The following is a 21928-nucleotide window of genomic DNA, read 5'->3' as shown; positions in this document are numbered from 1 at the left end:
AGAGCCCTCGTGTTTCTTGGGGTGCTTGACATCTAATCCAAAGGCAGGTCCTCCTCCTCTCCAGCTGCATCTCCCTCACTCTCCCCTGTTTCTCTACTTCGGCCATAGTGGTCCTTTTTCTTCCTTGAACATCCCACTCTAAGCACCTTCCAGCCTCGGGCCTTCGTCCCCCGCTGTTGCCTTTCCTGGGAAGCTCTTCCCCCGTTACCCTCATTCCCTGACCTCCTAATCCAAGCCCCCCTTCCTCAGTCCCCAGGTACACTCCGCGTACCGCAAAAAAAAAAAAAAAAAAAAAAAAAGAGTTTGTGGAGGGGAAGTCAGTAGCGTCTTAGTGCAAAGGGATCTACCTCCTCAGATTACTTTTCTGAAGATAGCTGGGACTGAGGGATGCGGAAGCCTTACAGGAAGCAGTGGGGACCGCTGACTCAAGGTGGTCCCAGGGGCAAAGCTTCCCTCTCCTCCACCATACACATGGCCCGTGTCCCAGGGAAAGTCCTTTACTAGTTCACAGGGGAGGAGCAGGAACTGAGCTGTCAGCATCCCCAGCAGCCCCTTTTTTTTGTTTGTTTTTGCGGTACGCGGGCCTCTCACTGTTGTGGCCTCTCCCGTTGAGGAGCACAGGCTCTGGACGCGCAGGCTCAGCGGCCATGGCTCACGGGCCCAGCCGCTCCGCGGCGTGTGGGATCTTCCCGGACCGGGGCATGAACCCGTGTCCCCTGCATCGGCAGGCGGACTCTCAACCACTGCGTCACCAGGGAAGCCCCCTTTTTTGTAAATCACCTCTTGCCCTTCCTCCTTCTACCCACCTGAAACTTCCTCAGAGAGTGTATGTAACCCTTAAACACAATGAGCTCATGCTTAGTGAAAGCCACCAGTTCTTCTGAGCAAACGTGATCTCACCTTTCAGATTCACTCCGGAAGTGGATTCTCCAACCCCTGGCTCTTCCCCCACCTGCAGGACTCCGAGGACTCTCTCCACCTGGGCGCCCCCCAGGCCAAGGAAGCAGGCCCACCTGCTGGTGTGCAAGGAGAAAATAGCAGGACCTCTCTTGGTTTCTTATCTCATCCTTTCAGTATTTTTATTGTTTATGCATGTTTTATGATGTACATGACCTATTAGTACAAGCAGTCCACAAATATAGCTCGATAGTAATACACATATATTGGGGTAAGCACTCAACATTATTATTCATTTCTACTCTAGGGATGCAAGCAAGCAGGTTTGGAGGGTGCTGACACGAAGGCGTAACGCCAGTCGGGTTCACAATAAATGGTAATTGGGAGCAACGGGGGCCACAGAGGGTTCACGCCCTGCCTGAGAGGACGCTACCTAGCTCTTTGCCATGCCAGGATGGAGGCCTAGGGCTGCCAGATGTTCTGAATTCTGAAGAGGATGCACACATTTTTATTTTACATGAAATCTCCCAATTTTTAAATATTGGCACCTAGTGAACTATGACAAGGAACAGACACTGGGGGGGGGGGGGTGAAATAAAACACTAGGCCAGATGATCCCGAGGCTGCCCAGCCGGTGACTTCTGCGTGCCCTGCCCTCCTTACCTACGTGATTTCATTTAATCTCTCCCACAACCCTGAGAGGCAGCGCTTCATCGTTTACTGACGGGGAGACTGAGGCTTAAAGACATCAGGGAATTCATCCAATGTCTACCAAGAGTCTCAAGATGAGGAAACCCCGCCTCCTTTGTGTGACGTGAACTCCCTGGGGTTGACTCCACGTGAATGAGCCCATACCTTGAACCAGCGAGATTCTGCTGGCGGGAGAGAGTCTGGTTCTCAGCGCACCTCTCAAGGGGCAAAAAAGCTCCTCAGCTTTCCAACTACTGCAAACAACTACAAAGAAGGTGACAGGCTGGGGAGAGGGGCTAACTATTCTCATGATTTCCAGGGTCACCAAAGGTCGGGAGCCAGGCCCAAAAGGGAGAGGTGGGTTCAGGGCACCACAAGACAAAACTGGCACCAAGACTGAGGAAGGGAGGGGAAAATGCCTACAGCAGGTCACTTACTGACATATAATAATACTAATATTTACTGGGTATTTAAATATGTGTCAGAAATTGTTCTAAGTCTGCAGCTAAGTTATTTCATCTTCGCCTTATGAGTTGGTGCCTATAGTATCCCCATCATACAGATGAGAAAACCAAGGCACAGTAACACACCAAAAGTCACAAGCTACTGGGCATTTAGATCCAGGCACTCGAAAACCAAAGCCCAAGTTTTAACCTCTTCATCGTCTCTCTGGTGCCCCAACATCATCAGGATGGGCACTAGGGTTCTTCAAGCCTCAATCCTACCCATCGTTACGTGCGAATGGGGGAATTATAAAACAACATGTAGTATGCTGGCTAAAATCAGGAAGCAATGTAAATAGGACTTTGTCTCTTTCATTAGATCAGGGAAACTTCCTAAAGCCAGGATGTCAACTTTATTTTAATCTTCAACACTGCTCCATTCTTATGTGCAGAGTACGGGGCTCATAACCCAGGCTGTCCTAGAGAAGGGAAAGAGGCTACTCTTCAATGAGGCATTCCTCTTTTAATTTATTTCGCCTGTGGGGAGAGCAGCTACAGAGAACGGGAAAACAGAATCTCCCGCTCTCAAACTTTTGATAGAAGTGCTGCTGTCTGGGAGGGCTTTCTACAATGATGAAAATGTTCTGTGTCCAATACAGCAGTCACTAGCCACACATGGCTACTAAGCACTTGAAATGTGGCTCGTGCAACTGAGGAACTGAGTTTTTAATTACAATGAAAATGGAATTTAAATTTAAGGAGCCCCATCTACCTAGTGGCTACCATACTGAACAGCATAGCCTCTAAAGGGTGTGGTGAGAAAATGGGCTAAATGTCTCTAAATTCGGTCTTCCCCTGGACGACCTGAGAGTCATCCCCTGCAGAGTCTCTGCAAAGGTTTGGGAAGGAGGAAAGTTAGGTTAGGTTTTGCCACAGGCCAGGCTCACCTTGGTCGCTTCCCGGGCCTTGGGAGTGGAATGGCTCACATTAAAAATCCAAGTGGGGAACAGCTTTGGGGGTTGGAGGTTCTTGTTTAATACCAAATCACTATAACACTGTGTCACTTTTAAACATTTTAATATTCATGGGCTCCATTCCCTAGCTGTTTCCAACTGGGACCCAGGGTCTACAATCCCAAGGCACAGTCTACCCATAATCCCCCTTGCCTAAGCCCATGACAAGGTTGGAGGAGAGAAGTCAAAAACAGCCTTTGCTCCTCCAACTAAGACTTGTGCTCTTTCTCTAGGGTCTGGCTTCCAGAAGCAGACCCCTGAGTTCGGAAATGATATCTGTGAGGTCAAACGGCAGCGGCATCGAAGGATCGTCCTTTTCCCAATACGGCCGGCACTCTGGCTTCTGATCCGCGGGTAGAGTTCGGGCAATTCGGGACTGGCACCTGCAAGAGTAAGAACAGGCAGTTTACCCCTGGGAGGAAATGCCTGGAAGACCCAAACTCATGGGCAACTTGGGGCGACCTTGCCAAATGCCCCAGTGACGATCCGCTATGATGGTGGTGATGATACACAAGGGTGAGTTTGGGCGGCAGAAGGCAGGTGTGTTTATAAGAAGGAAGAATTGTTCTTTATGGTGCTGGAACTTCTTTATTTTTTCCAGTGCCCAGATCTGTATTACCTCTAATGGCTTTGTAGAAGCCAATCATCGGGGAAATTCAGTTACTCTGCCTTTAAAATGGTGAATTATTTTTTCATTATCTCGACTGTTATTTAAAGTGTGTGATTAAGCCATTATCAGATTTAAATGTTTGCGGGATTTCCATGTATTACTAGATTACTGGGAAAGATTAAATTGAATTTACTGCATTAAAACGTCCAAGAATAGATTAAACAATATTACAGACCGGGATTGACTTTGGAGATCCCAGAGATTTACAAGTGTCCCAGCCTGCTGTGCTCAGAAAAAGGCACTCCAAGGAGAGACCGATTTATAAGGATATATGCAAATAGAGGTTAATAATCATTTCCACTGATGAATAGGTGGAGAAAACTTCCACAAAATTAAATTAAGAGGCTAGCAAGAGTGACTCCCTAAGGAAAACACTTAAATCACGGTTTTTATTAAATGGATTGTTCATCAATAGTAGAGAAATTAATTATCATACGCAACTAAATTATAGCCTCGTAGGAAGAAAGTTGGGGCAACATCATTGCGCCCTGGCAGGCATCTACCTTGCCGAAAGACCACAGCTTACTGGGAATTGGTCTGGGAAAACTCAGTGGCTTTGGCTTTACGTATCTGAAAAGTGATGATCAGACAGAAGAAGACACAAATTGCAATAAGAAACGAACAGTTTCTCTACTCTCTTGGAGCACATGGCGGTGACAGTGCGTGCACCAAAAAGAAACACTCTGAGTACATCTGGGAGAGCTGCGTGGTTCTTCCCCACCCCACCTGACCTTCTTGGCATTGTTCTCTAAATCAATTAAAAAGGGGTCCTACCCATCCTCTGTCTTCCGTGTAGGACTAACTATGATGAAGAGATCAAAGAATGGACCATCCTGGACCTATTTCCAAGCCTGATGGTCGAGCGGGCTCCTAACTAAAGGACATCTTCTCCTCTGGGGAATTATTAATGGTGAGGGGATCCCCACGGGAAAACATACTTCAACTTTACACCTATTTTCTCGGGTGGTTAATTGCTATCCTGGCATCCTGTGCACTCACTCCGTCGTACATTACACATAACATTCCAATATATCTTCAGCTCTCCGCATCGGGCCCTGATAATAGCGTCTGTTAACATGCACTAAGTACCATTATGTAGCACATCACTTCATAAATAATAAGATTAGCTGACCTCAGGGCCCCAAGAAGAGTAATGTGTTTAAATGTTCTCATTATTTATTTAAAACAAGAATTAAAGCAACAGAAGCTGCTTTTGACAATCCTCTTAGCATAAATATTAAACTGTTTGCACTGATAAGCCCACACAGAACTGAAGAACAGAGGCACGGTCTGCAGACTACTTAATAATAATAGGTGTTTGAGATGTTGCCCCTCACTGCAGTGGGTGCATCTCTGCAGTTCTAGAGACAGTCTCTAAATCACATGAAAGGGCTGGGGGAAATTAATATTCAAGGGAAGCTGCGACTAATTACAAAGGGGCTCTGCAAAGCTTTTTAAGTTGTTCTTTCTCTCTGCCTCAGAATCAGAGGGTAAGGCTCAATTTACCAGGTAGGGAGAGTTATTCCAAATTAAGCATTTCCATCTCACGGCGGGTAAACGATCTGTGCACACACTACCCTGGTTGGCAGATTAAAGGGCTGTGATAAGTGTTGATCCACCTCGAATAGCGTAAGGTTTGTCAAAAGTCAACAGAGATGCTTTTTCACCTGGCAGTGGGTTTTGCCCCCTCATTTTGAGAAAGTATTAAAAATGTTAACACCTGCTGCAGAAGTTCGCTTACACTTGTATTGTACAAGCTCCCCAAGCCCACCCAGCTTTCTTTTGGGTGAAGTTGCTCTGATTTTCTACTGTTCTTCCCATGGAAGGACCGGCCGGTGTGGGTACTACCTCCTTCTCATGCCGGCCCTGAGAGGCTCGGAGCTGTGCGTACCCCCTGCTTCCCTCTGGGCTAGAGCTAGAACCCCTTGTTTGGTCTCTTCAGGGCCTTAATTCAGATCTTTCAAGATCACTTTAAAACTCTTCCTTTAATGCCCAGCGCTCCTCGCCAGTTTCTCAATGGTCACGACTGCACCCCACAGAGGGCTTGCTGTTGAGGTAATGCATTCACCTGCGAGGAAGCACAGTCGCCCCCAACTCAAAGCACAATGTCCAATTCAACACCATGCTGGATGGTGGGACTGAAAAAGAAAAGGCTTGAGAATGACTTGAAGGCGTAGCTCCCTTTGGGTTTCAATTTCTCCTGCTCAATTCCCGCATTCTGTCTCTCTTCCATCTTAATTTCCTAACACAGTGGTAAAGATGTTCTCCGGGCACCAGGAGCTGCTGCTTCCCTGGGGCATGACATCTTGGGCAAGCTTCTTAACCTCACCAAGCCTCAGTTCCTTACTTGTCATGTGGGAATACTGATGATGGTGATGAAGATGACAGTACATTACTTATGGGCTTGTTGTGGAGGTTAAATGGATTAACACATGAGACGTACTTAGCACAGTGCCTGGCACATAGTGAGCCCTCAATAATTATTAAATACTATTGTTGCTATCGTTACTTCTACTATGGGTGCCAGTGACCATGGGAGATGCCAACAAGAGGGCTGGCTATTGTACCTGCGACTGTCCCCTCCCTTTAGCTAACTGACTGGGTGGCCTCTGGACTGGGGGAAGCTCTGGAGATCCAGAAGCAGCTCTTTCTGGCTTGAAGCAGATTGAGCCTGTGGCTGAATCCTATCACAATGTGACATTCCAGGACGCTGAGGCTTATGTATTCAAGCTGCTACAACTCTCCAGTGACAGGCTAAAATGCTCAGATTCAGAAAGACTTAGCAGTTGCTCCTGAAGACCCAGAATTCATAACAGGTGCTGTCGTTGGACTGTCTGAGCGCAGTTGTTTCAGGTTGACTTGGCATGTCTCGGAAATAAAGTTGGATTGTTTCTCAGCACGCATACTCTGTAGCTCTCGCCAAATCAAGGGGCCCCGAGTTCTCTTAGGAAATGTTTTAGGAGTCCTGACGGTGGTGGACACTGGCTGTCTTGTGTCTTTTCCCAAGTTTCCCACAAAGAAGATTCTAAGTTTCCTGTGGGGAAATCTGTCCCATCCCTATGCTTGGCCACATGGTTTGAGTGAGATTGGCTCCACCTCTACAGCCAGGGGAGAGCCTTGACTAGTTTGATCTAATCAGCACATCCTACTCTCCCAGCGACAGGGAGGAGGTTAGGGGAGGCACGTGACCCTCTCCAGGGCAAGACTGAGAGAGTAAATCAAAGGACGGGTCTGGGAACTAAGGGAAAAGACTTTCTTATCGCCTGGTCTGGGAACTATTAGGATGTGTGATCTGGAACCACCATAGTCATTTTGCTACCATGCAGCAAGGGGCTGGGTCCTGGGTGATACGGTTTGAGTAGCTGGATTGAGTCTCACCTGAAGCTAGGTATGCCTCGAGTTTTTCAGTTGCACGAGCTTGTTATTGTTTGAGTTCGGTTTTTCTGTCACTTGCGACCCAAAGAGTCCTGGCTGATATGCCGGCCATGCGTCCCACCGCTCGGTGCCCTCCTGCCTTCTACAACATCCACTGCCGTGGCCCTGCCTGCCAGGTACATGTTGATAGTCCTCTCCAAACTGAGATGCTGCTGATGGAGTACAGTGTGTGCAGAGATCATGTGAAAGCATGAAATCCCTGGCTTTTGTTTTCGATTCCAATAATATTTCCACTGGGGACAAATTTCTACCCAGAAAACAAGAGTGCGCTGGTGTCATCCACACTGGCCTTTGAGCAAAAATAAGCCAGGGCTTCCCTGGTGGCGCAGTGGTTGAGTGTCCGCCTGCCGATGCAGGGGACACGGGTTCGTGCCTCAGTCCGGGAAGATCCCACATGCCGCGGAGCGGCTGGGCCCGTGAGCCATGGCCGCTGAGCCTGCGCGTCCAGAGCCTGTGCTCCGCAACGGGAGAGGCCACAACGGTGAGAGGCCCGTGTACCGCAAAAAAAATAAATAAATAAAATAAAATAAAAATAAGCCAGTTTTAATGACCAGAGCTGGATGACCTTTCTAAAGAAAGTTAAAAAAATTTCCCTAAAAATGTCTTTATCAAGGATAGCAGATCATTCTGAGCCCAGACAAACAGTAAGAAACTCAGCTAAACAGTAAGGAAGTTACAGTTTCCCCTTTCAACCTTGTGCTCTCTACTCCCATCCTAAAGGGTTAACAAATAAACTCAGATCTACTCAGAAAACCCTGTTCCTTTTATGCGGCATTGCAAGGGGAGCTATGGAAAATAATACATGCTTCATCTCTCTCCCTCCCAAATTCACATTATTTCAATTCAAAGGACTCTGTAGCTACCCTCAAAACTCTTGCTGCTTGGGAGTGGTTCTCTCTGAATGACCTAGTGATGTAACAGGAAGCAGATGAAAGGTGTCACGTCGGCTGGCCTGTCAGCCGGCTGTCCAGAGGTTCCCCTCCTCTCCTCTCCCAGGTGTAACTCACGCAGGGCCCCACTGCCTGCTGATTCCCCCAGGGCTACACTTACATTTGGAGGATGAGGACCGCCAGCTACATTAGTGAACACTGGTCGCCATGCTGAAATTAACCACTTTAGCTAAAGTGTGTGTTAATTATGGGTATGCAAGTAGTCAATAAAAGGTTAATGCAAGAGCCAGAGAATAAATTTCTTCCCTTATTGCATCACTTCACAGACTAAATGACTAACATTATACTTTGTGTTTTTAATCAATAGGTTTTACAGTAATGTGCTGGCCATCGATTTTAAGAAAACATGTACGGTCTTCCTCCTCGTCCCTAAATTTTGCAACAAATAAAGAAGGACAGGTAACATTTCCATTACTCTTGATGAAATGATAAAGATTTTGGGAGAAATGGTTCCTGCTAAAAGACTCATTGGGATAAACAAGCGTTAAAAAAAAAAAAAAAAAAAAAAAAAAAGTAGGGCTTCCCTGGTGGCGCAGTGGTTGAGAATCTGCCTGCTAATGCAGGGGACACGGGTTCTGAGCCCTGGTCTGGGAAGATACCACATGCCGCGGAGCAACCAGGCCCGTGAACCACAACTACTGAGCCTGCGCGTCTGGAGCCTGTGCTCCGCAACAAGAGAGGCCGCGACAGTGAGAGGCCCGCGCACCGCGATGAAGAGTGGCCCCCACTTGCCACAACTAGAGAAAGTCCTCGCACAGAAACGAAGTCCCAACATAGCCAAAAATAAATAAATAAATTTTAAAAAAAAAGTACAAAAAACTAGAACTTGATGGAGAAATATTACCAAGCACAGGCCATTGAGGAGACAAAAAAAATGAACTCCTAAGAGAGAATTCTTTAATGTGAAAGGAGAGAGTAACTCCTGATTAAAATGAGTACATTCTGTACATTGTTTAAGCATCCCGAAGAATTTTAATATGCAGCACTGATTTATTCAATTTTCACAATAGCCTGAGAGAGATGGGGAGGTAGGTATCTGAACCACATTTGACGTGAGGGCTGCCTTTCCCCAGGTTAATCCAATGGCAGGTGGGAGAGCGGGGCCGCGCAGACCCTGGACATCTGGCTGGCTGCCCTTTCCACCACATTCCATCTTTCTCATGGATTCCCATTTGGACCAAAATGGGTGCTATCCCCTGATTACTTAGCTATTCTTGCCAAACGTAGATATTCAGGAGATTCCAAACCATTTCCGGGGAAACAAAGGAGCAAAATGCTTTTTTCTTCATGTTCCTGTGACAATAATTACAGCAAATGACTGACAAAACCTTCTCTTCATTCTAATGACTCTGAGGTTCTCATAGCGTAAGCATCTATCATCTATAGAAGTAAAAGATACATCTTCATCTTTTAAGAGCATAAACTACTTCTAATTATACAGTCATCCCCCAGTATTTTCAGGGGACTCGTGCCAGGAACCCCCACTTGCATACCAAAATCCGTGGATGCTCAAATCCCTTCCAGTTGGCCCTCCATATCCTTGGGTTCTGCATCCACAGATACAGAGGGCTGACTATATTTATTGCAAAAAACCCCATGTATAAGGGGACGTTCTTAGTTCAAATTTACTCAAGGGTCAACTGTATTCCTGGAGTGACCCTGAGAAAAATCTCCCAACCTCTTACTTTCCTCAACTGTTACACGAAGTTCATGTTTCCCTGGTTCACTGGACTTTGTGAAGATAAAAATTAAATAATGTATATAAAAATATAAAAGCCTTTTAAAATATGTAGACTACTGCACAAATGTAGCCCTTTCCTATGTGACACAAGTTCTATTTTTAAAACACAGCAGATTAGGCAACGTTGGCCGGGGGCATGTAATGCTTAAAAATAAGTGTGAAAAAAGAAAGAATAAACTATGTGTAACCAGATAATGAAATATCACACAGCCCTTAAAAAGAATGCATTAAAAAAATAAGTGTGAAAGACATCACACTTCTTTTTAAGATTTTTTTTTTTTGATGTGGACCATTTAAAAAGTCTTTATTGAATTTGTTACAATATTGCTTCTGCTTTTTATGTTTTGGTTTTTTGGTCACGAGGCATGTGGGATCTTAGTTCCCTGACCAGGGATCGAACCCACACTCCCTGCATTGGAAGGCGAAGTCTTAACCACTGGACCGTCAGGAAAGTCCCAAAAGACTAGAGCAACTTAGACTCACAACTTCATCAGAAAATATCCAGTCTTCTCCAAGTCAGAGTTTTTTTCTGGAATTTTCACTTACAGTGAGGAGTTGACCGTCATCCTGGTTCATGTCAAACAGAAGGCTGTTTTAGGGTATCAGCCACATCACAATACATTCCCTCAAACGGTGTAAACCAGCACCAAGGGTTAAGAGGCTTCACTCAAGTAGAAAACGCTGATGTGATATCACATCAAATCTACATTTAACCTGCAAAACGCAACGGCCAGGACCAGCATGAAAAAAGTGGGAAATAATGATGTAAAGGGGCAACAATCTCAATGGGCTTCTATGCTTTGGAGGGAGCTCGAGACCAATGTGGGACCTGCATGTTCTCCGTTCTTAGTTTCTCTGGGCCCAGTAAAATCGTAGCATCTTGCCACACAGAGTTATTCCAATATTTAAAAGAGAAGTATTGGGGCTTCCCTGGTGGCACAGTGGTTAAGAATCTGCCTGCCAATGCAGGGGACACGAGTTCGAGCCCTGGTCCAGGAAAATCCCACATGCCACGGAGCAACTAAGCCCGTGTGCCACAACTACTGAGCCCATGTGCTGCAACTACTGAAGCCCACGCGCCTAGAGCCTGTGCTCCGCAACAAGAAGCCCATGCACCGCAACGAAGAGTAGCCCCCGCTTGCCACAACTAGAGAAAACCCTCACGCAGCAATGAAGACACAATGCAGCCCAAAATAAGTAAATTTATAAAAAAAAAAAAAGAAGTATTTTTTCATATAACACGGGATCTAACTCCCTAATAGTACTTTATGTACCATTTAAGGGATTCCATAAATAATTTTGACTCTCCATGATGTCTACATTAAACACCACATTTCAAATCTCACTTTGAGTAAGAGGCTACTCCGTTGTACTGTTTTTCATGGTCTCACCAGGCTTTGTTCCAAATAATCTGTCTTAGAGGTGAGGCGAGCATGCAGACCTGTTTATAATCATCTACCCTTGAGACTTTAAATGCTTTGAAAAGAGAAGAGTGAGTCAATGAATTTATAATTTGTCTTCTTGGACTTTGTGTTACTGCCATCATGGCTCTGTGGACAACTTGACAAAGAAAGAGCTGCCCTGTCATACGAATCACGATGGTCTACTTTGACTAAGGTGGTTGTATGAAATCAGCTTGTTTGATTTGTATAACTCAGTTTACCTACTGCAGAACCACTAAGCAGAACCAACTCCTGAGTGAGTTCCAACAAAGGACACTCTCACTTTCTCTTTCAAAGGCTTTTAACCTCTTGCCTCTGACTCACATGTTAATGTTCTCAGATCAGTAAAGTCAACACACATCAGAGTGAGGAAAAGCCACACTTTGGCCCATGGGTCAGCTTTTTTTGGGGGGGATGGGGTGGGTCAATATACCTTTTTAGCAGGTAGTATTTTTTCAGCCATGACCACTTGAGAAGCTTGACTCGACTTAACTTCTGGTTATTTAAAAATCTACTTTTGGCTTCACATTTCAGGGAAGAAGGGAGAAGCCTGATAGAAGAGCTTGCTTAGCTGCTCTAAAAGCCAAATATCCCCCAAATGCTTTTGAATACCAGGATAATGCCATTCAGCCATCTGGATAACCAGCCATTTTGCAAGAAATCATTGTGCTGTTCAGTATGGATAAACCCTGCTGTCTAGATCTCAGTCAATCAATCAGCATGCTTATGGAGTACCTACTGTGAACCTATACTGTTCCCTCATTGGGAGGAGAAGGGAGTAGCACAGAGAACAGCCCAGGCCAAGCCCAGCTGTTGCAAATAACTGTGCTCTCCACATTTGTTTGGAACTCACCATTTTCCATGTAAATAATGGTTCTCATCGCTCCTAATTCTCCTCCTCAACACCAGTATTACCTATAATTTCTCTGAAATATAATATTAATATATTATATAGCCCAGTGGCCATGAATAGCAGGGTGTCTGGTTTTGCTTAAGGAAAATGAACATTTAGAGTTCCTACTTGGGATCCAAGAAGGAATTTCCTTTGACCAGGGTTCCCTGTCCTCCTAGCGTATGGAAGCAGGGCTTTGTCCCACTCCAGGTCACCGCTAATAGCTCCTCTGACCTGTGGCAAAGACTCCACCAGAGAAGAGAGGCCCCTGGGGTGAGGGGTAAGGTGCTCAGATAGTACCTCCAAGGGGTCAAGAGATGAAGAGACAAGGTCACAAGACCTCTTACTGGTCTAAAAATCAGGGACACTTTTTGGTAACAGAATGGCTTATAGGCGTCTCTGTTCTTTCTTTCGGGGTCCAGGGGGATGCCATGCCCTTCTCCCTTCTACCGTACTATCTGCTGCCTTCTTTAGGGTTTCTTCCCAACCTGTGTAATTATACTGTGTAATCCTCACATCTCCTCACCGTTCTGCCCTTATAAGTTTTTCAGAGGTTTTTGTTGCTATGGGAGATACTATAAAGCAATTCTCTCATGCCAATGCCTCCCTGATGACATCTCCTCTCAGACCAAAGGAATAGTAATAATGCTGATAGAAACATTAAAAATAGCCCATCATATCTACTAAGTGTCAGGCACTGTATAAGTCTTCTAATTAAAGGTATGTCCTCAAATGGAAAATGGAGGTCCAGAAGATTAAATACCTTGTCCAATTCACAGCTAAAGAAAGGATAGAGTTAGGACTTGGCAAAATTGTCTGATTCCTAATCTCAAGCTCTTTGTACTGTTCCAAAATAGAGACATCAAGAGAATCAGTTTGGGTCCTGGTTATAAACAGTTTTCCAAAGGCACCTAGCCCCAAGCTAGACTCCCGGGAGGAGGGTCCTGTCCATGTGAATTTTCACACGTGACTCTTCAGACTGAGCCAGTTGGCGAAAACATGCACCATCTTAACCTACCACAAAGGACCACAAAGATGCTGAAGGTGGTATGTGGGTGGGTGGGGGTGACACGTGGGTGTCTTTGGGTCCACAGAGGACTCACATTAAACTCGCCTCCCTTTCAGAGGACACCAGGCTCAGGGTCAGTTCTTGTAGACCTGCAACGTGGCTCCCTAAGTAGGTAGCTGGTGACTTCACAAGGTCTGGCACAGAAAACAGTACTCCTGGAGTCCCTCCCCCTACTTCAGGGACTCCAGCAGGCCCATGGAACCACTTAACATTGGAGACTGCTTGGCCCAACACGGGGGTGTAAATCCAGGAGGTAAAGAGTTGAGAACAATTTTATCCCCAGGTTCATTTGTCAGCTTGTCAGTTACATAATGAGAGTGATGAATGGGCTACCTTGACAGCTGAACATTTAGGAGCTGCTGACCTTTGATCTCTGGTCACATGATAGGGTCATCTGAAACTTGCATGACTTCTACCTGGCCAAGGGTAACAATATAAAGGTCAAATCGGCTGGACGATTATATGAATCAAGTCTGAGGCAGCTTGGTTGGGAGTTTTAAGAGAGGCCGGGTTGGGTTCCCCAGCACACAAAGCTATGGAACCACTGCAGAAAGGTGCTCAACAAAAGATATACAATTTCAAAGCAGTCTAGAGTAACTTTCCTTGCAAGGGAATAGAATGAACTCATTATTTTTAAAGGGCAACAATGAAAACAAACACTTTGGAAGAAAATATATTCTGCCAGTGCCTCTGCCATTGGGAGGGAAGCATACAGGCATATGACTTAATGAGTAATATTAATGCTATACCTGCAACATGGCAGAAGGTCCAATTTGATGCAATTATTGGAACAAAATCCCCACTGGGTAGTATCAAGCCCTTCTTTCAGCCATAGAATACGGTCTCTCCTCCATCCTCTGTCAGCACAGTACCCCACAAAGGACCATGATTGACAAAAGATAACCCTTTCCAAATTTCATGACTTCCCTGTTGCCTGAAACTTAAGCAAAGTTTGCACGGGACAGTCTCAAACTTCAGAAAGATTCCAGAATAACTTACAATCAGAAATTCAAGGCAGCTGTGATTTTCAGATGCACTATACCGTTTAAAAAAATGTTTCTTCTTGCAAACCTGAAGACTTTTGCTTTTTGATTACTTGGTTAAATTCCATTTACTCAGAATCAGATAACAGTAGGCACAGAGGTAATGAATACGGTTATGAAAATGAAAGCTAAGAGGCCAACGCCATCGATTTCCAGAATCCAGAAACTTCATAACCCATGAAAGAAGCAGACATTACAGAGAAATCTGATTTACATCAAGAGCTTGTTTTCTACAAAGGATTTTCCCCTGCAAAGTCAAACACCGATGGACAAACTTCCACTGGAGCAAAATCCATTCCTACTCTTGAGAGACAAGCAAAGCAAAGGACAGTGGCTTACCGAATAAAAGGCCAGCTGTTCTGACTTTGGAACGCTCATTTGAGTTGTAAGCTGTGAAATAAATTTGAGTCGATGGTCCTCCCATCTGCTCACCTGTCAGTCAGTTTCCACTGTGCTGCTGTTTTTAGAAATACTTCCAAGTAACCTGCTTAATTGGTTTTTGGATGCCGGGAAGCATCTCCCCAGTTTATCTTAACCTTATACAGAACAGGAAGCTACTGGGCCTTTGTTTCTTTTCTCTCCTTTAAGAACATTCACTAATAGGTCAAGAGCACTTACATAGAACACTTGGTGGAGCCGCAAACCAACGGGGTGGGGGGCAGTCCAAATGAGGAATTAGAGAGAAAATGGTGGGTCAAAGCAGAATGTCAATTGATCAAGGGCATCCCAGTCTTCTGAAGAATTTCTGCTTTGCACCCGTTTAAAGACCGAGTCCAAGTCAAAATTCTTACAATAGTCCACAAGTCGCTTCGTGACCTACGGCTTCCCCGCCCCGGTCATCCCCCATCCTCTGGCCTCTCCTTCCACTTGTCCCATTACTCACTTTGCTCCAGTCGTATTGGCTGATTTGCTCTTCCTTGGACAGGCAAAGGTATTCCAGAGCGCTCGAATACCTGCTGTTTCTTCAGCCTTGAACACTCTTCCCCTAAGATATCCATGTGGCTCGCTCCCCTATTACTTCAGGTCACCACTTCAACATAATCCAATCAGTAAGGCCTTCCTTGACTATCTTACGTAAGACAGCAGCATCTCCCCTTCCTACCTACCCAACCCAGCACTCCCCACTCCCCATCTTCTTTTCCTGCCCCATTTTTCTCCACAACACTTGATACCATCTAGGGTGTGTGTGTGCGTGTGTGTGTGTGTGTGTGTGTTAGATAAGCTCCCTGAAGGCAGGGATCCCTGATGTACTCACTGCTATATCCTCCAAGCCTAGAGTCTGCCCCATTGTAGCCACAGTAAATACGGTGCGATGCACAGATGACTGAAAGCAACTTGCGTCTGAACTTCTAACTGTACTTCCTTAAGGCAGGACTAATCTCTCTGCAATATCACCAATTTTATGATAAAGACAGTAAATGCAAAGGCACAACCAAAGGAGAAATAATAACAATATCTCATCCGTGGACAAAGAGGATGAGATGGTAGGAAGAAAATTGGTCTGGGAACTCAAGACCCAGCTCCACCACTACCCTATCCTGTGACCTTGGGCAAAACCTGGACTTTCTTGGCCATCAGTACTCAGATCTGTAAAATGAAAGGTTGGGTTGGACAACCCCCGAGGTTCTTCCCATCTTTTAAAAACTGGGATTTTACATATAAATATTATGGTTTACCTTCACATACCTTATCTCATGTGACCCTCACTACTAGGGTAGGAAATAAAGGTGCTGTCTCAGTTGGGGAGATTAGGACGTGTGGGCCTTGCTCCGGGTCACATGGCTGCTAAGACACGTAGCTGGGACTAAAACTTAGGTCATTTGCTAGTTCAGCATTTTTCTACAAAACTGCACTTCCTCTATTGGTAGAATTGCAAGTACTACCAATCACTGTTACTCTGATCCAAAAAGTATTTTTGCAGGCAAGTTCTTATTCCCTCAAGATAACATATGTGTATCATGCACCCCTCTGGGCACTATTCCACCCTAGCCCAAGAATCCTTGGATTCTCTAAGCTGCCGTTTCAAGATTAGAGATAATAAATGGCTCCATCTGCCTACGGATGTTTTATGATAGGAATGAAACTGTATTTTAGTGTAGCTCTTCGGTAGAAGGGCAAGAAGTCGAAGCAACTGTGGCATCAGGATTGCTACGCTAACAAGGTCGCTGAACTCCAAAGATGTCAGAAACTTCCTCGTCTCAAAGCCAAAGCAAATCTGCATTTTATACCCCTAGGAACTGAATGACGCTGTTTCTGCAGCTAACATTTAGAAATTAAAATTGTTTTTACCCACACAAATATCTATGCTGCTGGGTTCAGTGATCAAGAAGGAGGAAAACTCAATAAACTATAATGGAAAAGAATTCAAAAAATATATAGGGACTTCCCTGATGGTGCAGTGGTTAAGAATCCGCCTGCCAATGCAGGGGACACGGGTTCTAGCCCTGGTCCGGGAAGATCCCACACGCTGCGGAACAACTAAGCCCGTGCACCACGACTACTGAGCCGGCGCTCTAGAGCCCGCAAGCCACAACTACCGAGCCCATGCACTGCAACTACTAAAGCCCACGCACCTAGAGCCCATGCTCCACAACCAGAGAAGCCACTGCAGTGAGAAGCCTGCGTAATGTAAGGAAGAGTAGCCTCCGCTCGCTCCAACTAGAGAAAGCCGGTGTGCAGCAACGAAGACTCAACACAGCCAAAAAAAAAAGAGATATATACATATATATGTGTATAACCGGATCACTTTGCTGTACACCTGAAACATCCAGGACCCAGGCTGCTGCATCTATTTTTTTGTTTTGCCATCCTTAGCTCATGGCTGCCATCCTTGAGGTCACCTTATGGTCCAGGTGTTCTAGCCACCATATCTGGTTTCCCAGGCAGGAGCGGGAGAAAGGAGAGAGGGGTAAAACATGCCCTCACCTCCTCTTTCTAAGGAAGACAGCCAACCAACCTCCACCTCCGTGTCACTGACTAGAACTCAGCCCCTGGGCTGCAAAAGAGGCTGCGAAGTGTAGGGTTTTTTTTTTTTTTTTACAGTTTTGTTTATTTTTGGCTGCACAGCATGTGGGATCTTAGTTCTCCGGCCAGGGGTTGAACCCATGCCCCCTGTGGTGGAAGTGCAAAGTCTTAACCACTGGACTGCCGGGGAAGTCCCTGTAGGTTTTTAACTGGATGTGTTACCCTCTTCTTTCCTCCATTAAAACTGGGATTCTATACTCAGGAAGAAGGAAAGGATGTGGGCAGGATGAGAAACTAGTATTCTCTGCCACACAATGGAAGCAAATAGACATTAAGGTAATGTCTCCTAGAGATCAATGTTCTGGAGCAAATCAAACAGGAAACGAATAAGTGAGCGAATGGAGGGGGGTGGAGGAAGGGCTGTGGCTGGAGTGCAAGCAGTAGGCATCTATCGGGGGAAGCGGATTTTAGGTGACAATGAGTCAGGCTTGATCAAGGGACAGCAAGAAGGCCACTGTAGCTGAAGCAGGGTGACCAAGGGAGGAAGGAGGAGGGGTCAGAGAGGACCAGGGTCTTGGAAGCCACTGTACAGACTGATTTTATTCTCAGCAAGATGAGAAAGCACTGGAGGCTTTAAACAGGGAAGTGACAGGATCTAGTCCCATAGTTTGCAGAAAACCTCTTACTCCTTTAGGAACCGGGCCATTTCATGAGAGTAAACGTCTATGCTCAGCCTACTCGTGGTGTTCTGTGGATGAAGCAAAATACCCTCCTTAAGACTCTTCCCTGGCCTGAGGCCCACCCCCCGACCCAAAGCCGGCCGCGAGGGAGGGGGCAGCGCTGAACCTGTCCATCCCCGCAGCTTTGACGCTTTGTTCCCCTTCGTGCTGCAAGAGAAAAGAAGAAGTACCGCCCAAGTCTCCCTGTGTTCCTAAGTTCACCTGATGTGTATCTTCAGAACGCAACTCACATCCAATTGAGGCTGTTCATTTACTTCTGGGGGCCGTGGATTCAGGCTGAGGAAGAAGGGGTAATCCTAGATGCTGAGAGCCACGGAAGACTGAGCAGACCTCTGAGTCAGCGCAGGGGTTGCTTCTAAAATGACTGGATTTGAAAGGACTTCTTAAAAAATTGCACTTCAATAGAAAGCGGACCAAATTCTGAAATCCTCCAACTGAAGTTTCTGCTGGGCTGCCGGCGTCGCCAGCAGCAGACCAAAGCCCATTGGCGCCTTGGAGAGGAAGGATGAGTAGCCCAGAGACTGCCTTAGGGCTGCACATGGCTTCCAAACTGCAGGTTAACCGGGTGGGTTGATTCACTAATCATCACAGCCACCACGTTCCCACCTGGGCATCTCCGAGGAGCAAGCAAGGCAGAGAGACCGGCCATCATCTATTTATTACTTTACCGTCTTGTACGCTCTCGTCTTCCACGGGCTGGCGCAGTCTCCCACTCCAGGGCTCTGACAGCTTGGGCCTGTAGCTCCCTCACTGTCTGGGGTGAGCGCATTCTCCCAGCACCAGTGATTGCTTGTGGGGTGACCTTGGCAAGGGCACTTAGGCAGCATTTTTTCACCTGTCAAGGCGAGGCAGCCACAGACCCCCGGAGTCACCTCTGGTAAATACTCATGTGTGGACCAGTGCCGGCCACCTCATCCCAAAGCCCCCTGGCTCTGGGAAGAAGGCTTTTTCCAACAGGGAAAATGAGTGAGGCCATGTCCTTGCCTCGTGCCACTGAGAGATGGGGGAGGGGGCAGGGGTGGAAGAGGAAAGTGTCTCTTTGCAGAAAAGACACCCTTAGGCCCTCACCGCGGATCCCAGGCACCTTCTCATTTGCCAGAATCCAGAAGGTCACAGGGAATCAAAGAATGACTCTGCTTGTGCAGAATGTCATTATAGAGGAGGCTGGGGACAGGAGGCCTGTTACGAGTCACCTTTCCGGCTCCTGCGAACAGGCTGATTAATGGAGAAGTTGAGCTTCTTGCTGAGCGTGACAGGAGTGGGGTCGGCTAGGAACAGGCCAGGGCTCGGCGGTGAGTCAGGACGGCACAGCAAGGACCTGATTAGCGGCTGTCACCTCCTGTCCCCGTGCCTGGCCTGCCAGGGAGCCAGGCTTCGCAGCCGACTGCTAAGTTAGAATTTACACTTTCTGCAAGAACGGTCTTGCAGTCAAGACCACCTGGGAGTTGGCACAGACTGAGGGGCCATGATGCTTTCTCCGAAGCCCTAGCTGATAGGGGAGCTCGAGTGAGATGGGAAGGAACTTGCTGTTCCTAATTTTAATTGCTCTTTCTAGCTGGAGATGGACTTGCCCAGGTCCTACTGCCCAGAGGCACCCACCTGTAAAGTTACAGGGCCAGGGTCGTCTGTGGAAGTGCCATGATCGGCAGGTGGCCTGCCCACGTGGTGCGAGGGACAGGTTCCAGGATAGCCTTCCCTCCGAAAACAATTCTTGCTCTGGCCTCCAGCCCATGTTGGAAAGTGTACCATTCATTCATTTCCCCCCCCCCCCCCCAAGTGTATGGGGAAAAGAAGGAAAGGCATTTTAAAATGCAACTGCTTCTAAGGAGGAGACTCTTTTAAGTCACCTCTCGGAGAGATCATGCTGCTTCCTGATAGCGCAGAGAAACACATGAGCTCTGACTTCCCTGGGGTGAGAGGAAGGGGGGTGTTCCTCGGGAGCCCAATGTTACCTCCTTTACAGTCTCACCCAGGGCTGACCACAGGACCAGCCTTCTGGGAGAGATTCGCTCAGGAGGACGGCAAATACAGACTAGCAGCGATTTAATTAGTTCCAAGTTAATGTCCTTTTCCACTTGGTCTCATGTAAGCACCTGGGAGTTATGGCCACTAACTTAAAATGATTTATAAAGTTCTTTCCCAGGAGAAAGGTCCTTGGACAGGCAGCGAGTAAGGCTGTGAATTATGCCTCCATAGTCGGTATAGTATGAGGATAAAGGAACAGGTTCAGCTGTAAAGTATCTGAAGCTCTCTCCTGAAAGGGAGGGGAGTCTCATTTTTCAGCGAGGTAATTTTTGACAGTCAATGGCTAGCTCCTCTAGACTTCAGCTTTGACAGAACTTCTGTTCTTAGGAGCTCATCTTAGCTTATACCCTCTCAGTTTTAAGGTGAGGTTAACAGACTTGCTCAACTCATTTGTGGCAGAGTTAGGAGGCTAGAATCTCGGGATGCCTACTTCAACTGTGGGTTTGTTTCTTCTTTTTTAATGTTATAACTGTTAACAGCTAACATTATTTGAGGATCTACATTTTGCTAGATGGCATTCTAAGTGCTTTATCCTCATAACCCTATGAGGTTATGATTTTTATCCCCATCTCACAGATGGGAACACTGAGGAACTGAGTGGTAATACAATTTGCCCATGGTCACAGAGATTGTGAGTGATGTGGCGAAGATATGAGCCCAGGCGGTCTGGTTCCAGAGCCATACTCTCAACCACTACCCTACCATGTTATTGAAACAAACAGTACACACTCACAGTCTTAAACCTAACGATATAGAAGGGTTTATACAGTGAAAACGCAGGAGTCCCTCACTCTAGTTCGTCCCACCCCTGGATTTGTTTCCAATGGTGGTTACCTTCTGTTCTCTCTCACTAATAGGCACACACTCCTATTCCTTGATTTTCCAACTTCAGATATTATCCGTTGGCTTCCTGCAGTGTGACACGAAGATTGGACTCTCCTTATTCTGCGCACGTGTGAATGGTGTTTGTCCTAACTAGCCTCCAAACATGGCCCCAACGGACCACGCCTCCAGGATTCACCCATATACTGAGGCTCAGCTGGCCCTCCCTGTCCTCTGACTTAAACGATAGATTGCAGCACAGGTGACATTAGAACAGTTCCTTTAAAAAGCCTGGCAGCTTCTGCTTTTGTGCTCTCGGGAATCTTGAGCCTCACTGCAAGAAGTCTGGGTATCCTGCAGGAGAGACCACACGGAAAGGCCATGTCGAGAGGCGGAGGCCCAGCGATCCCCGAGTCCCCAGCTGAGCCCGGCCTTTCCGCTCCAGCTGCTGTCTGACTACAGTCCCAGGTAAGACCCTCAGTGACGCCAGCAGAAGAACCTTCTATCCAGATGAGTCAACCCACAGAAGAACAGAGACTTATATGAGAAATAATAACTGTGGTTGATTTAAGCTGCTATGTTTTGGGGTGATCTGTTATGTAGCAAATAGTGTTTTTCTGTATTTTTAGTTCCTTAATTGGATACCTTTGGAACATTAGATGATATGCTTAAATTCTATATCTGGTTCCATTAACTTTTTTTATTGTGGTAAAAACTATATAATGTAAACTTTGCCTTTTTACCCATTTTTAAGTGTACAATTCAGTGGTATTCATTGCGTTCACAATGTTGTATTAGCGACCCTGGTATATATTTCTAAAATTTTCTCATCACCTCAAACAGAAATTCATTATGCAATTTCCCATCCCCCCCCCCCACAGCACCAGTAACCTCTAATCTACATCCTGTCTATTTTAGATCACTCATATAAGTGGAATCATACAATATTTGTCCTTCTGTGTCTGGCTTATTTCACTTGGCATGATGTTTTTGAGGTTCATCTAAATTATAGCATGTATTAGAATTTCATTCCTTTTTATGGCTGAATAATATTCCATTGTATGTACATTACACATTTAGTTTATCCATTCA

General features: G+C 46.2%; 1 protein-coding gene across 4 annotated transcripts in view; it reads right to left on the bottom strand.

Moving 5' to 3' along the window:
• Positions 1-1049: 1049 nt before the first annotated feature.
• Positions 1050-21928, bottom strand: part of FTO (FTO alpha-ketoglutarate dependent dioxygenase) — a 377562-nt gene continuing 356683 nt past the window's right edge. For 2 of the 4 annotated variants that reach the window (XM_032612139.1, XM_032612145.1), the window contains one exon: positions 1050-3426. In XM_032612139.1, the coding sequence (XP_032468030.1) occupies positions 3273-3426 (154 nt within the window). In that variant the 3' untranslated portion in view covers positions 1050-3272. The remainder of the gene's footprint in view (positions 3427-21928) is intronic. The other 2 variants (XM_032612144.1, XM_032612140.1) reach the window with 2 other exon arrangements.

The sequence above is a fragment of the Phocoena sinus genome, chromosome 19 (genome assembly GCF_008692025.1).
Source record: "Phocoena sinus isolate mPhoSin1 chromosome 19, mPhoSin1.pri, whole genome shotgun sequence".
In the NCBI taxonomy this organism is placed as follows: Eukaryota; Metazoa; Chordata; class Mammalia; order Artiodactyla; family Phocoenidae; genus Phocoena; species Phocoena sinus.
Note: the sequence above shows the minus strand (reverse complement) of the source record. Positions and strands in the feature narration are given on the sequence as shown.